General features: G+C 44.0%; 1 protein-coding gene across 2 annotated transcripts; it reads right to left on the minus strand.

Moving 5' to 3' along the window:
• Positions 1 to 214: 214 nt before the first annotated feature.
• On the minus strand, positions 215 to 16,717 carry LOC142802722 (uncharacterized). Of its 2 annotated transcripts, none has more exons than XM_075887741.1 (4): positions 16,048 to 16,717; positions 8,431 to 8,508; positions 8,130 to 8,352; positions 215 to 2,170 (listed from the first exon to the last, which is right to left on the minus strand). In XM_075887741.1, the coding sequence occupies exons 1-4, from the start codon at positions 16,174 to 16,176 to the stop codon at positions 1,110 to 1,112; spliced, it is 1,491 nt and encodes a 496-aa protein (XP_075743856.1). In that variant the 5' UTR covers positions 16,177 to 16,717; the 3' UTR covers positions 215 to 1,109. The 2 variants fall into 2 exon arrangements, with proteins under 2 accessions (XP_075743856.1, XP_075743857.1); XM_075887742.1 differs by lacking the exon at positions 215 to 2,170 and adding an exon at positions 3,298 to 4,409.
• Positions 16,718 to 17,457: the final 740 nt, after the last annotated feature.

A 17,457-nucleotide genomic window follows, 5' to 3' on the forward strand; every position in this document is an offset into this window, starting at 1 on the left:
TGACCAAATTTCCTGCCTGCTGGCATGTATTCTAGCCAGGATTTGACCAAGAGTGTAGAATTGTTTTTCGACCATGATGTCAATGCTCTATAACACCAATATCTCACATATTAGGCTGTCTTTTTGGCGCCTTTGGTAAAGTGTCTTCGAATAAGTGTTATGAGTACTGATACACAACTAAGGTCATTTTTCTTGAAAGAGATAACACAGGATATACTTTATATGCAAATAAAAATTTAATCAATCAATCAATCAATCACAGGATATACTTACCAAGAACTGCCTTGGAAGAGTTGGCAGTGGAAAAGCGGGTCAAAGAGGGGGTCAAGGACGTTTTTACGTAATTCATGCCTCTGATCAATAAATATTGAAATGGTGTATGAATGACACATAGAGGTGAGCATAAATGTGAATCCAGATAAGGCTGAGAGTAGTATTGAAGATGAGCAGACATGACCATAGGTCGAAAAGGAAAGTGGAGTTCTCTCAGTGTCACTGAAGAAACACATCTTGCTCTTCGGACTCACACACACTTCAAGTCCCTAAAATTTTCCTGAGCTGAACTCACTCTGACTCACCTTCACAAATTTTTTTTTCAACCAGACTCGCTTGGAGTAAAACTTGCCAAAATATTACACACACGGGTTCACTCAGACTTGCGGCTCGATCTGAGTCTGTGAGTCGACTGAAGAGTGGGTTCGCTGAACTATGGTGAGTGTGAATGTGTTCGATCAGGTGGCTTTCTATGGAAAAGGGGTGAGTAGCAGTGAATATAGGAAAATGGCCGCTCTGCTTCGTTGGTTCGCGTGTGCCCAATGAGGTGGCCTTTTATTGAAGAGAATACATTGCTGAGGACAAACGAGGGACCCTTTCCTGGGTGAGTATGCATGTCCCTAATGAGTTCGCATTTCACAGAGCATAATGCATTGCAGTGAACACAGGAAAATGGACCCTCTCCTGTTTGCAAAAAGCAGATGTGTTTTATGAGGCTCTCTTCAAAAAACTATGCATTTGAGTAGAGCCAGGAACAGGGCCGCTATCAAGTATGCATGCGGATGTGTCTTACGAGGTGGCTTTTTCTCACAAGGTATGCAAGAAAATAGATGTTCTCATGTGTGTTTTAGCATGTGTCTTACAAGATGGCTTTTGCAAAAAAAGGACGCATTGCAGTGGACGCAAGAAAATGGACGTTCTCCTGTGTGCATTTGCATGTGTCGTACGAGGTTGCTGTTCTCTACAAAAGATGCATTGCAGTGGACGCAGGAAAATGGATACTCTCCTGTGTGCTTTCGCATGTGTCTTGTGAGGTGGCTTTTTCGCAGAAAGGACGCATCGCAGTGGACACAAGAAAATAGTCGCTCTCCAGTGTGCTTTTGCATGTGTCTTACGAGGTTGCTTTTTCGTACAAAGGACGCATCGCAGTGGACACAACAAAATGGACGCTCTCTTGTGTGCTTTCGCATGTGCCTTATGAGGTGGCTGTTCTGCACAAAGGACTCATCACAGTGGACACAGGGAAATGGACGCTCTCTTGTGTGATTTCGCATGTGTCGAACCAGTGCGTATTTTCGTATAAAAGAAGCAGTGCAGTAGCCACAGGAAAAGCGCCGCTCACCTGTGTGCGTTAGGATGTGTCGCTTGAGGGAGATTTTCTCTACAAAAGACGCATTGCAGTGGACACAGGAAAATAGACGCTCTCCTAAGTGCGTGCGACTGTGTCGCCTGAGCGTGCTTCTATGTACAAAAGAAGCATTGCAGTGCACACAGGAAAATCGACGCTCGCCTGAGTGAGTGCGCATGTGGTCAGTGAGGTTGCATTTGTCTGTAAAACATGCATTGCAGCGAACGCAGGAGTAAGGCCGCTCTCCTGTATGCCTGCGGATGTGTCTAATGAGGGTGTTTTTCCTCGCAAAGGATGCACTGCAGTAAACACAGGAGAAGGGCCGCTCCCCTGTGTGGGTGTGCAGGTGATCCACCAGCTTGGACTTGCAAATGAATGCAGCTGGACAAAAGTGGCACTGGAAGGGGGGCTCGCCCATGTGTTTCTGAAGGTGCCTGTTCATAGTTGATTTGTCCACGGTCACATAGGTGCACTGCAGGCAGGAATGAAGTCTGCTTCGTACAGATGCTAGTGAAGAAGACCGTTCCAAGTAGACACAGAATAAGGAGCCTGAAAAGCCATTGAGAACCCACAAAGGCAATGCAAATTATGTGTCATACACTACATGGAACTGCACTACAGCAGCAGGCAATACACATGGGCTGCTGTGCATGTAAAAGAAATAAATGTTAATCTCTTCTCACACAAGCCAAAGGAACTGTTATGACAAATTGCCTCCATGGCCTCCATTGAGGACGTGTCATCCTTCAAGACTGCATTAACCGATCATATCTTAAGCCTCTAATAATTGAATTTCGTTTGAACATGTATTCTAATTAATTGGTTGTATTATTGTATTCTGTTATTTCTGCATTTTTGTTATATTACCCACCCCCTCTGTAACGCCTTTGTGGACCCTGAGGATAATGTAAATAAATAAATAAATAAATAAATAAATAAATAAATAAATAAATAAATAAATAAATAAATAAACAAATAAATAAAGGACACAGACAGAGCAAGTGTTACGAAAATTACCCTATTGCTGCGTATAAATTCTATAATCAACACATGCAAACAACAGTTGCCAAAAACTATAATACTATATCACAAAATTCGAAAGTATCTGAATGTGCACAAATAAAAACTAACCTGTTAAACTACTTCCTCTAATTCTGTTTGTAGAGAAGTATTCACAAAACGTTGCATAGAAATCACCACTTCCTATTGCAACACATCAAGCACAATAAAAAAATATCAGTGAATTATGTTTATGTGGCGCAACGTGTGACAGCAAAAAATAAACACATTTATGCACTACCGCAGCAACTATATATATATTACTGCCAAAGTTTACACATTTTCACCAAAGTCTCTATACAGTTTCAATGAGAGCACAACGATAACCAAGGAACACAAAGTCTTTTACATATGATTAATTACATCTTGCAGTATCTAAGCAAATTCCCACTACTAAACATTTCGGCAACATATCTGCATAACTGCTTTACTCAGCATGGACAGACATGCAAAAACAAAAGGATGCATTATTATTTTGTCATTCCATGTTCAGTGTGAACCATGTATAATCATAAACATGGTGTGTGTGCTGGAGCCGAAGTCACAACAAGTGGACTTGTCATTTTCAAGGCTTCTTGATTGATTGATTTGTGGGGTTTAACGTCCCAAAACCACCATTTGATTATGAGAGACGCCGTAGTGGAGGGCTCCGGAAATTTTGACCACCTGGGGTTCTTTAACGTGCACCCAAATCTGAGTACACGGGCCTACAACATTTCCGCCTCCATCGGAAATGCAGCCGCCGCAGCCGGGAATCGAACCCGCGACCTCAAGGCTTCTTGCCGAAAAATTGACTCGAACACCCACACTGTGGTTTCGAATTTTTCACTTATTGTTTTCATCTTCCCACTCTTGCTGCTCGTTTAGACTTCTAGTCTAAATAATTAATTTGTAACATAAGCAAAATTTCTTCATGTCAACAATTGAAATTCAGGCACTGCAATAAAATTCATTACTTTCTCGATTTCAATAGCATTATGCAGAAACACGGAAAAAAAAGACTAGAAAATCTCATACGTTTCAATGCTAACAATCTTCCGATCACCTCATTTACCAGCTTCTAATGTTGAAACTGAAAGCATGTTTTCAAGTTTTTTTAAAAATTTTTTTCAAGGGAAGGAAAGTCTCTTTGTAGTTTTTCAGATGAAAGGAATGTGCATAAAGTTCAGGAAATCTCGTATAATTTTTATGTAGTTCAAAAGAACACCCATTTAAATATATTTTGCTATTAAGGAAAGAAAACTGTAGAAAATCAGTCGGCTCTTTTCTAAACCTGTTCTTGCCCACCGATGCTATTAAGGCACACCTGTGGGCAAAACCGGATGCCATCAAGAGCCTGTGTTTGTAAACAGTGAAAGGGTCAAGACTATGAGATGAATGCTTTCGAGGCAGCTGGCTCGCAGCGGGTGATTCTGTGGAATGTACTATGCTTCTGCCTGCAGATTAGCCAAGTGGTTCCTGATGAGGGCATCCCGCAGGTCCTCTGGAAGCATGTCAGGTGAGACAGCAAGCTGGTTCCCCCTGGCTAATGTCACTGGTGGCAGGAGAAATCGGTGTGGCGTAGGAAAGGGCACTGCAGGTCAGAATTCTGCAGAGAGGTTGCTGCAGGCAGGCTTTCCTTCACATCGAATGTAGAGGAGCACACCTCGTGGGTCAGCTCGCGCACCCCCACTAGGAGGGGCCAGTGTCTTCAGTGCCCTATCACTGCCCTGCGCCACCATGACCCTGCCTGTGTGGAGAGATTGGGCGCCCGCCAAATGTGCTGCCCTCAATTTCTCTTGAAAAATTATAAGCATGTCCGCACGTTCTTGGGGTTATGCTGGTTACGATAGAGTTCGCGGTGTATTAAACTTGGAGTAGAAGACGGGGGGAGGGCCACCACAATGACACAAGAGATATATATAGAAGAGATCAGGGGTCTTGAATATTTTCCTAAACTAGCCAATGCAGTCGAAGCTGCTCTTTCTATTTGTGTGTGCCCAGCTGGAGCGCGTGTTCACGCCATTGACTCGTTTGAAGGACCTTTGTCGGTACCACACAAGCCACTTTGCCGCACTTTTTGTGTATGCTTGTTTTTCTGAAGGATCGGCATCTATGTCTGTCGGCGAATTGCAACTATCTGAAAGATCACCTGCCGCTTCATCTGGACAGAAAGGACCCGCCTTTCACACACTCCGGATGTCGCACACACAGAGGATGTATCATATGTTCAGAGCAAATTTTGAGGCAGCGTTCTCTCACTGCGAGCTCTTCCAACCTTGCAAGATTAACGCTGACGTCATCCACTGCCGCATCACGAACTTTCCGGCTGACGTGTGTGAATGACTTTTTACGTATTGGCTTTTGCAAGCCAACAAATTAACTGCCGCAAATCAGACCAGCTACTTGTAGCCTATTCCTACAGAGCATGCTGCACAACGGCTTTCACTTGCAAGCAATGACTTTTTTCCTCCATAACGAAGATAATTACACGAGAAAAGCATTGTTCAGCTGCGCTGCTCAACAAGACATGGACCCCGAAAATAGGTTTCACAGCACATACAGACGCGCAGCACCCAATAGCGGTCCCCGATCCGTACTACGTGATAAGCCAGTCGTGGCGCTCGAAAAACGCGCAGAAGCTTCTTTTTATTATTCATGCTTATTCGTGCTTCTTTTTATTATTTCATGTGCTGCATCTGCAAGAGAAACTGTTATTTGAAGAGTGAGGCTCGACTCTTCGACTCATGCGATCAACAATGGCGAGCGGAGGTGCATTATCGGCGGCAAGATGCTCGAAGACTCCACACTTTCGACCTCTTAACAGGCACCTTGTGCTCTTTAGATGCAATTTTAAAGCATTTCCAGTTAAGTCTCGACCTGTATTACTTTTTTCATAACAGTAGAGGTACTAATCTTATCAAAACAGGCAAAAACAAAAAATCCGTAATTTTTAAAAAAACTCGCGTTTTTCGACCTGCATCTCCCCTTAACAAACCTGAATGACAACAGAGAACCTTGCGAAGCTGATACACCTCTACGCTCTGGGCGAGTTTCTACATATTTTCACGAAAACTTTGCGTCTTGGAAAAACAAGTAAAATTGATCATGTCACAGCATGTCTGGTTTGTTCTATCATGCAGGAATTGTGCAAATTTCCAATGTTTGTACAGGGTAGCCAGCCGGTCTGAGAACTGACTAACCACCCTGTCCTTCCTCTTTCATTCCTCCTCCTCCTACTCCTATGTTTGTGTCATCCTAGCATGTTAACACTGCTAGCACTGCCAAACAAGAAAGTTATGCCGTAACGCTGCCATTGTGTCGTCTACTGACCATTCTCCAGAGGACACTCCTGAGTTCTGTTAGGTGGCATGGCAGTCTATGGGCATTGTAAATGCCGCGTCTGTGACCCATAGTGTTACGTGCACAAGCTCCTCAGCACAGTCTAACACTGACAGCTGTTGCTTTCATGCACTTGGAAAAAACAAGGTTAGGCATTCACTTTCAATGAACTATAAGACACCTGTTTATATACTTTCATGGCTGTGCACTACACCACCGGATGGCACTACACGTACAAGAAACAAACGTGTGGCCTGAAAAAAAAAAAAAGGCTCTAGAAATTATTTGGGCACGTGCGCTTGTGCGCACTTGCGGACTTCTCCCTAAACTTCCTCTAATGGATGTCAAAGCAACACACGTTCGTGGAAATGGTTGATGACCATGCAGCCGAACAGGTTAGAAATACCAGCGTATCTTTTTCCAGGAGAAGGGCCCCTGATGACCACGTGGTAAGCGAGTTAATAGCGTCGATGCAATTTCCTTGAGGTGGGTGACTACGACGTGGCCAAGCGAGACAAGGATGCCATTATGAACCGGTTTTGAGCAAACAACGAAGAATTCGTCAACCACCACCTTCCCTTCATGGTATTTGCTGTGTGTGGTGGCAGCTTTGAAGAGCTAGAATACTGCTAAACCACTGCTTCTTCTACTTGAGGGCGGACATGGAAGTTCACATGTATTCGAATGGGCTGTCCCCTCCAAAAGCCCCTCCCCCATCCTCCCTTTCAGACTCTTCCTTCACTGAGAGTTCACAGGATCAAGCCACTTCGAGTGCATTGACTTCGTGCAGTGTGCTCGCGACCCTACTGGTTGTCACTTACGGCTACGCCTTCCCCAAGTGTATTTTGTGGTGTCTTTCCCCTTTCTTGTAGGTCACTACACCGAAGGATACCTTATTGCTGACACTTGTGGTAGCGCCCCAGTGTTGGCAGACGTAGGGCTATAGAAGTTGAAGATAATTTGTGAAGTTTCAATTCTTTTTCTTATTCGTCAGCTCTACTATGTAAATAAACCTCTGTCTTCTTATACGAGCACCTCTTCTCTCTGGAAAGTTGGACAGTGGGTCGAACGAGGGGGCCAGCTAGAAATACCGCGACCCGCCTGACCCAGCTCTCAACAACTGATAAGGGCACGGAGATGATGCAACCAGAGGGACTAACAACTGGAGGCAGAGGTGAGATGTGGCTAACATTTAATTCCTACTCACTGGCAGATACTCTAGGATGCAGCCAGCGAGGAAGATGGAACAGGCTGCTGTATTCTGGTAAAATGCTAGCACTAAGAAGTTCATGAAATAATTAAAAATTTTTTAACACTTTTGTTGAAAAATTGGGAAGCAGCATAAGTTTGCGGATAACAGAGTGTGACATCCTGTCAATAGTATCAATGCAACGTGGTCCTCCCTTCCCTAATCTAAGTACTACACATTCCTGCAAAACGCACAGCCTGCCTTATGCTTGTAGAACCAGTCATGGTGGTCCCGATATACACATTGGAAAGCGTTCCCTTATTCATTAGCTGGGTGTGTTACACGACTGCCACCTATTGCATGCACATCCACAGAAAGCTGAAGTTTGCACATCAAGCCAACAAAGCACTGACCAAACAACTGATCAACGCCATGTGGACAGCAGCCGCGACCTCTCGTGCCATCAGGTTATATATAAAGCCTGAGTGGATATAGTCATTGAGCACAACGTATCTTTTAAGCCTTAGTGAAAAGCATGTGAGGGGTGCGCACTGTTGCCGCTCAAGCAGAGATTAAATGCTCTGGCCACCTCTATCACATGAAAGCAAGTGAACGAGGGTTCACGCACAGGGGGGGGGGAGTTGCTCAGGCTACAACTGCAAACACTGAATAAACAAGTGTGGTTGCGGGCTGTCTTAAAATAGATCATACCTTTGTACACACTGTACTTACACTCTCACGTATTACATTGCAGTAAACCAACAGGCCGCACAAAAGTGGCTTTGCTAGCTGCAGCAACCATATTCCCTTACATCAGCATTCTGAAGAATGATATCCGGTCGGATTCTAAAGCAGTGAGCTGCCAACCTCACTTCGTGTAACATTGTGATATGCTGCTAAGGCACCCTAGTGCCCAAATTGGCAAATTCGAAAGCTTACCTGAAGAAAAAGCATGTGGTTCTGTTTGCGTAGCACTTGTTGATAGAATTTTGTTTTCATTTGCTTGGGATGCTTCATGGCGGGTATATAGTTGCACTTGAACTGATTTCTCTGTAACTTCATCCATTTCACATGCTGGCTCTGGTGATGTTTGCACGCGTTGTCCCAAGTCACAAGCCAGACCTGGTGCTGCTCCATCTACTGGCCCTCTTGTAAAGTCATCCTGAAATGAATTTGCTCCTGTTGTTGCAAGTGATAACGCTAAGTATCCTTGTCGAGAAAAAAAAAAAAGCCTTCTTACATGATCTCCTTCGCTACGATGACTTGCCTTCGGCGGGTATAGGATGGCTGTGCCTCCAAATAGCAACCGTTTAAGAATCTGAAATAGTGCACGAAAAGACAAGTTAGTTACTCATGTAAACACATCAAAGTAGGAACTTATCGGAATTACTGAAATGCATGTTTTTCAGGCATTTTTGAAAGGATGTAGTGAAAGCACTCATACTTATTTATGATGCTGTATCCAGCATTGCCTTTACCGACTGCGACCGATGTCACTCAAGAACTCAAACTTATTATATTTACTTCTGCATGTTTCATTTAAGAAACCTATTAGAATATTACCGGATACTGGAATATGCTAATCTGTATCAACTTCATTAAAATTGAAGAGAAACATGAGTATTGTTGATGGACCTCCATAGTTCTAAAGATAGGTAATTCTAACAATAGTTTCATATTTTAATATCCTGATATACCCAGAGCAAGCACCCCCCCCCCCCTCTTTAGTTGAAACGTAATCCGCGTTGGAAATGCACATGCCCTTTTGTGAGCTAGTGAAAGAGGACTATGACGTGACAGAGATGCTCATGCAGTTTTTAGCCTGTGTGGCATTTGTAGCCTATGTGGCAAGCGGAAGATTATGTGTGAGTAAATTATTCTTTTTATTACAATGTCTGAAGTACTTCAAGGATGCCTGCAAAGCTAATATTTCACAAGTGGGATCTCCATCCTATCGCCACATGAAAAAAATGTGAGTTTTGGTCAGTTTACATAGCTGGTTAACGTAATCCTAAATGGAACGAAGGGACAACTCAACTGCTGCAGGAGGTACAGGCTTTGGTCATGAAGACACAATCACGGCTCATGAACTACTACAAATTATTCAAGAAAAGGCGAGACTGCTATCGACCCTGCTGGAACGACTGGCTTTGGCCGGCGCAGCCCAACATCAGCCAGCGTCAACGTTCTGGGAGATTCCCGACCTAAGTCACGATATCAGTGCCTTCGACGGCTGCGAAGACAGTTTAGCAGCACTTGAATGGATCGAAAGCATTCGTCAAATCTTCACGGTTGGAAACAGCCTACACGCTGGAAACGACCAAGGCCGAATCGGCACGAGCTGCCAAGGACTGGTACCGCCCAAGGAGTTCCCAGATCACGTCGAGGAGAAGAATTCGAGGAGCGCTTTCATCGTACCTTCGTCAGCCAGACTCTGATTGCAGAACGATGGCGCAAGATGCTAGAGCACGTTCAACAGCGTAATGAGAGCATGAGTGCTTACTTCCACTTTAAGGTGCGTCGGTCTCAAGAAGTTAACCTTGACTTTACGGATACGGGAGAACAAGTTATCTCGAGGCTGAGGTCTCGTGAACTATGCACCATGCTCTTAGGTAGAATGTATGACGTTGTCAACGACCTACTGCACGACATCTTGAAGCCCGAACGCATCGAACGGGAATGACTGGATTTTTCGGCACATGCAACCAAGCCCCAAACCACCTTCAAGTTCAAAACACTACCTGCCTGCTACCACAGCAAAAAAGATTAACAGCCGACGCGAACCAAGGAGCGGAACGATGTCAACCATTGCCGCCTGTCGACCAACACGTCACACCAGAGACCGAAGTCTACACGATAGGCCGTCGTCTGTTCTCTACAGGAAGCGCCCAGGCAAAAGCAGACAATGCCCCGAGTCTACAAGAACTAAAAGTTGTGCCTGGTGCGACCTCTAAAGGACACGTGATCCCATTTTTCAAACAAGTCCCGCCACATGTCGAGAATTCCGGAGACAGTGAAACACCGAAAATGAAGGTAGGCGAAGAATTAAAGCCGAATATGTCTGCCAGAGAAACAAGAAACCCGAAAGGCAAGGACACAGCCCAAGCTGAAGGCAAAGAAAAGAAAATGAACTCCCAACGCGGAGCTGTGAGAAAAGACAGTGAGACGGCGAGAGTGAAGTGAAAACCCAAAGTGCTAAAAGAAACAGCAGGAAAAGGCCGGTAAGAAGGAATGAACAAGAAAGAAGATGAAGCAGCCAACGGACAAAAGGTGACAGATAATAATCAGCAGAAGGACAGAGAGCTTGCACAAAACAAAACACCGAAAGGCCAGCCATACCAAGAAGACATAACTGACGACAAGTCACTGGTTGAATCGGAAGTGGCAGGGAGAATTCTGAAAAAGAGGACATGAGCATCGTGAAGCCGGGACCTAGTAAAACAAATGGCTCGTCGTCTGAAGAGGATCGCAATGAGGTGTTTTTGTCTGGTGCAAAAGATTTCATTTCTTCACTTTGTGTTGTGGCTTTCCGTAAGGTCAAGTCAGTCAAGATGGCCGAAAAGTACGACATTTTCTTGAAAGTTTCATGCTATGAACGGGCAAACTTATGCTTGCCATGAAGAACTTATCGCATCAGGGTATAGGTCCAGCTGTTTTCCTGTGTGTTTTGTTTGTTCCTTGTTTATCTTGTTTCTATTGTGTGTGATTAAGAAAGTATTTTAACAGAATGGCCGAGCATTTGCATGGAAAAGCAATTGGGTAATTTTGCCAAAAGACCTGAACAAGAACTTTAAGTCGCTTTAGGATGGCTGAATGTTAGAAATGCATGGGCCCTATTAAGAGCTAGTCAAAGAGGACGACGGCGGGACAGAAACACTTATGCAGTTTTTAGCATGTGTGGCAAGCAGAAGATTATGTGTAAGTAAATTATTCTTTTTATTACAATGTCTCGAGTACTTTAAGGACGCCCACGACGCTTATATCCGACAAGATTGCAGGCGGGTCGTTGTTCGGGTGAAGACGGCGACGAAAAAGCAGCACACACTTCTAATTAAATGCATATGTTGGGAATGATATGTATCCTGGACTGAAAGACAAAGAGGGTAGTAGTGGAGTTCAGACATGACTTGTTTGGACTGTTCTACAGATGCCATGTTATGACGGTCTACCGGAGTGCACCAATAAAGGCTGCAGAAGGAATTTTCCGCCCCGTTTATTCCGGCCTTCATCCAACGGGCTGTTGCGTTTAATATGGGTCATCTTTCTACAACCAGATCGTTATGAAACGTGCCAAGAACAAGCGGGCGTCTCACCAATCCAAGAGTAGGAGGATTGTGAATGAGGAGAGCCAATAATTCAATTAGAACAGTTGAACTTATTGACACTTCGTGCCCTACACAGTTAAAAGTGGTAAAAATGAAGTTAGATGTGCTGAATGCCGAGCTCGAAACCTTCCTGACAGAGAAGCTGGTGGCCAGTGACTACGATTATATCATAGAATATGAAGACACTGCCACCAGTGCTCTGGCCCTGCTTGAACACCATATTGACACGCTCAAGGTCTCCTCACCAGATTCGATAATGCATCCGCCAACAACCACTAATAGGAGCCCGCTAGCGACCTGAGAGAGAAAACGAACATGTCCTATATGTGACTTTGGTGCACAATTGCCCAAGTTGAAACTTTTGTGCTTCGACAGAAGTTAAGCCCAATGGCAGGCTTATTGCAGGATGTTCTCACACTTCATGCACAATAACCTGAGCTTGTCCAATGTGGATGGCTTCCACGATCTTATTTTGCTATTTGCTGCTCGAGCAGTCAGCAGAATTCAGGCCACAGATTCATCATACCAGGACACACTTCAAATATTAAAATAAACATTTCGAAATATCAAAAGAATCGAGCAGAAGCACCTGGAGGGGCTCTGCAAACTAAAGCTCGTCAGGTTATCGAACAACAAATCAGCATTGCGGATGCCATACAATGAACTACAAGTGAACCAGAGACGACTTGCATACCTTGGAATAAGCGCTATGCTATACAGAGCCATGTTGAGCGAGGTACTGCTGAAAGTTACCTCTGCAAACATTGTAGTTGACTACTATAGACTGGACAGCCTGGAGTCAGGTTTAGTTTTAACAGATGCTAGCAATACGCAATCTTAACACGAGGAGATACGCTTTTTCTGCACTTTCTTTGAATGTAGGAATGTGACGTAACCTTAAGAGACAAGAAGAAAGCAGAGTGAATTAGGGAACAAACGGGGGTTAAGAATATCATAGTTGAAATCAAGAAGAAGAAATGGACATGGGTCGGGCATGTAGCGCGTAGACAGGATAACCGCTGGTCATTAAGGGTAACTAACTGGATTCCCAGAGAAGGCAAGCGGGTTAGAAGGAGACAGAAGGTTAGGTGGGCAGATGAGATTAAGAAGTTTGCAGGTATAAATTGGCATCAGCAAGTGCAGTACCGGGTTAACTGGCGGAACACGGGAGAGGCCTTTGTACTGCAGTGGACGTAGTCAGGCTGATGAAGATGATGATGTTGATAAACAGCAAAGCCTAACTCTTCCCAATCTGAGGCCCAGAAAAGTACCTGTAGGCATGCGGTCAATGGCCTTGGATCTATTGTGTCTCCCTTCATTACACACTTTTCATTGAGATACTGTCCCTTATGTAAAGAAATATATATCCTAAATGATAATGCATAATTCGGAATTCAACTGGTAATAACTGAACTAAATGGTTCCAGTTGCAGATCGACTGGTCCCATTTGGAAACTAACCCGCCCCAGATGATTCCAGTTGCAACTAGTTGCAGTCAGCAGCTGCTTTATATTACAACTCAAATGACCACCAATGGCAACCATAACCAGTTGAACTGGAAGCAGCTGGTGCCAGTATGAAATTAGAACCAGTAACTTTGGAAGCAAGTAATGTTATGCCCTAACTGGAAATAGGAACAGTTGTTCTGGTTGTACAATTCTTCACAGTACCTTTCACAATGAGCGAAAAAAGAATGAACTTCGATGTATATGACATAGCATCGCTGGCCCCGATTGAGGAAATATCCCGGCGGTGCCGGCTGCATTTTCGATTGAGGAAAAAATGCTGTAGGCCAGTGTACTCAGATTTGGGTACACGTTAAAGAATCCCAAGTGGTTGAAATTTCCAAAGCCCTCCACTACGGCATCTCTCATAATCATATGGCGGTTTAGGAATGTTAAACCCTGCATATCAATCAATCATAATGAGCAAATGGGCTCACATATAAGAGTTTATGTGTCCTACTTGCATAATGGTAGTGGATCACTGGCCTAGTAAAATAGTTAGGCACGGGTATTAAAACAGGGGATAGGAAGATAAGATTGATTGATTGATATGTGGGGTTTAACGTCCCAAAACCACCATATAATTATGACAGACGCCGTAGTGGAGGGCTCCGCAAATTTCGACCACCTGGGGTTCTTTAACGTGCAACCAAATCTGAGCACACAGGCCTACAACATCTACGCCTCCATCGGAAATGCAGCCCCCGCAGCCGGGATTCCATCCCACGAACCTTCAGGTCAGAAGCCGAGTGAGGTACCTTAGCCACTAGACTACCGCGGCGGGGCGATAGGACGATGAGAAAAAAAGAAAACAGCATCTCATGATTTTCGAATGAACTATTTTATTGGGTTTAGGCGTCATCCTCTTCTCTCTTCGCATTGTTTTTAGTCGATTGCAATAGAGAGAGAAATAGATTAAAAGAATAACTCGGGGAGGTTAACATTGTAGAAGTAAGCAGTCCCATTAGAATAATATGAACAGCTTTACTTGTTCCACACTCGCTGCATGGTTACAGGCGACACTGACTGACGCCCCTACACTTAATGCACATATGTTTCCCATAAAGTGGACAGGGGGGGAAGGGGGGGTAGCCACTTAGGTGGCTCAATTGGTAGAGTATTGAATGCACTAGTCGAAGCTGACAGGTTAGCCCACGGGAAGTTATCTTTTCATCCATTTTTTTTACGCTTACATTACAATTCTAATAACATACTCTATACTTTCCTTGGCATGGATGTCTATTGTGAAACCTCAAAGAACGATGTCATTTAGCGAGATACAGCGTTCTGTTCTGTGCTAAGTCGGTGAAAAACTGCGAGGTCATGCAGTTATCCTAAATGTGCACAAAACAGAGTGACCTAGCGTTTTGTAGATACAAGTGCGAAGGTTAGGTTTTATTATATCTAATTAATATTGTATCTGACAAAAAACACTGAACCCTTAAAATGTACACTTCTTTCCTTGACCAGATTTGTATTTTTTAAAACCTTATACAATCATTGATTATTCCATTGTGCAAATGTGTAACACAATGAAACCAAAGGTGAGCTTGTTCTAACATCAGTACATTAATCTAATACTAAAGAACTTATGCCAATCTTTTTTCTTCCATCACCGTTTGTCATAAAGACAGGTGAAGCAGGTTTCGATTGATGCTGTAGGTTAATATTGCCACTGTCTCACTGGGTGCATGCGTGCTTGATAGTCTTGTGTGCAGCATTGCTATTACTGCGCTGCACACACTTGCTACTGAGCCATTGACGCGGTGCGTAGTTCTCCTGTTTTTGAAAAAAAGCAGACTGATGGTGAGCATAATTTAGATTTTTTTTAATTAGTGTTCAACATTTTCAGTTCCCGAAGAGTTTATCACTTGAAGCAAGCGCCGCAAGTGTTTCGCCTATGACAACATGAATATATGCATGAAACCACCGTGTGGAGAATGCTGTGACGCCTGCCTTGTCTGCGATGCAGTCATTGGTAGTTAACTATATACCACTTATGCTTTGAGTGGTATACAGGAGAAGATGTAAATATAAGCAGGGCAGAGTGTTTTCAGTGTGTTGACAATATCGAACATCGCATTGTAATCAAATGCTTTTTGGCACTGCTCTGTTTATGGGTTCGTGCAAAGTGCTTACAAATTTGTTGCGATTTATTTTGAGGCATGACATAAATAAGTTGCATGAAATACTTGCATATAGGACGACATGCCTAAAAACTATGAAGTAAAGCCATTTGAACTTGTAGCTCCGTCCACGTCTTACGTTTAAAAAAGAATGCTTATATGCCTGTATTTGCACTGCAAATGAATATTCCCGCACCTGTTGCATTAGTGGGCACATGCATTCAATTAGAGATATAGATATCTTATCTCCTTACTACCCATAGTTTTTTTTTTTCTACTAAGGTAATTTTTAAAAAGTCGAATCAGGTCGGCCATGATCTCTGCTGATTTTGTTCGTAGCATTTTTGTTTAGAAGATTCGTCTGCTGTCTATGTATATTAAATTGATATGGCTATTCTCAGACATGCATGTGGCATGTCACCTCTTTATTTCGCAGCAACACTGTTTTATGGATCAAAAGGTGAATAACAGATTCGTCAGCAACACAACACCTGACCAGTATGTAAACTGAGAAAATACAGGACTGCACAAAAGCCGAGTGAAAGAAAGCATTGAGCGGAATGTGCAATCACAGTGCTGGTGTGCCAGCTACAGCAGCAAATTATACCACCAAGGTGTAATATTTGTGTCATATTATTAATTCATGATCATCTTCTATACTTACCATGGAATCTTTTAGAGTGTTTAATGTGCCACGGATGTGATTAGAATGATCATTATTTGCAAGTTCAAGATTATTTGACATGGCTAAAGCATACATCCACTTTAGCCCCAAATGGGAATGGTACCCGTTTCCGACTGGACATATGTTCTCAATAGCATTGCATTGCCAACTCGTCCCAGTTGGATTCCCAGTTATACATTTTCACCTGGGGTGCCCCTAGTAAGCTCGAAATATTACCTCAAGTTTAGGCGTCTCCATGAGTACTGCCCTCGGTGGCTCCGATGCATTCTGTTCATTAACGTTGGTCGATGGCACCACGCCATGCTTCAAAAAAGCGGATTTCACTGGGGTTCCCATTACAGGCATTAACGATAAGCACTTGTTACTATCCCGAAATTGTTTCGAGCACAAAACAGTTATTCTCGAAACTTGAAATCACTTCCTTTTACCGCAGCGATCCAGTGAGCAGCCTGTTTTTTCTCACGTGGGAAGTTCTGAAACAGTACATCGTCTGGGCCACCAGTACTCGTTCAGTCGCACGCAGCGCAAGGGGTGCCGCTGGGATCGACGATGTTCTCCGTCCAGCGCCAGCCGTTCTTAGAAACGTGAACGTAGGATGGGGATGCCGCGTATCAAGGATAAGGTAGACGAATGACGCGGAAAAGCTGCACATTGCGAGCGACCGGGATGCGACTTCATTCAACGACGGCTCACGTAAAATCACAGAGTAAAATGCGCTTCGCGTGCGCAACCACTTTGATGGAACTAGAGTGTATTAGAAGTATTCTAGTACACTGTTAGGGTGATTCTGGCCACCCTAACAGTGTACCACAGAACCCCTACGACTGTACTATCACCTCAAAACACCTAACAGCTAGCACCAAAAGTAGAACAGCCGCTACGACTACGAGCCCTCTCTCATGGATGGATGATTGAATTGATGTGGTTGAGCCCTTTAAATTGGGTGGCGGCTAGCGCCATCTAACTGTATTATTCAGTGAACCAACACCTAGACCATAGCCTCCTCTATAACTTTGTGCCCGAGCGGTCGGTCCCTCAGCGCCGTCCCCCGAGCTATTATGGGATGCGAGCGCTCCTGGGGGAGCGCCGAGGCGCAAAACGAGAGAATTGATGGCAGCTATGGAGAAAAAACCGGCTTTGAGTAACTACCGAAAGGGCAAAAATGAAATAAGGAGGGAGGCATTTTACGATAATTCAAGGGGAAGCGCTTTACTGTTTGAAGCGAGATCGGGTTGCCTTAGAACGCGTAGTTATAAAGCAAGATTCAGTAAAGAAGAAGAACAATGCACATGCTGCGGGAAAGATAAGGAAACGGCGGAGCATGTTCTGATTGAATGTGGAGATGTACTCCAGGTGTACTCCTGTATCCGTCAACTGAGCTCGTAATGGTTCTAAATTCTCTAAAGAATTACGCGGAAGTTTTCCTCGCAAGAGCGAGAAAGATGAATCAGCCACTGAAGGCTGCCGTTGACAACGCCGCGCAAATACTACAGAAACGTGACAAACTCAAGTGCTCGACCCCGGGACATCATAAAAAACTTTTGGAGGTTGTGCTCGTGAAGTTTCTCCGCCCACTTTTTCTGAACTTCGCGACGAGTGTGACTGACAAACACGACTTGGCAAAAG

Source organism: Rhipicephalus microplus, chromosome 3, assembly GCF_043290135.1.
Source record: "Rhipicephalus microplus isolate Deutch F79 chromosome 3, USDA_Rmic, whole genome shotgun sequence".
Classification (NCBI taxonomy): Eukaryota; Metazoa; Arthropoda; class Arachnida; order Ixodida; family Ixodidae; genus Rhipicephalus; species Rhipicephalus microplus.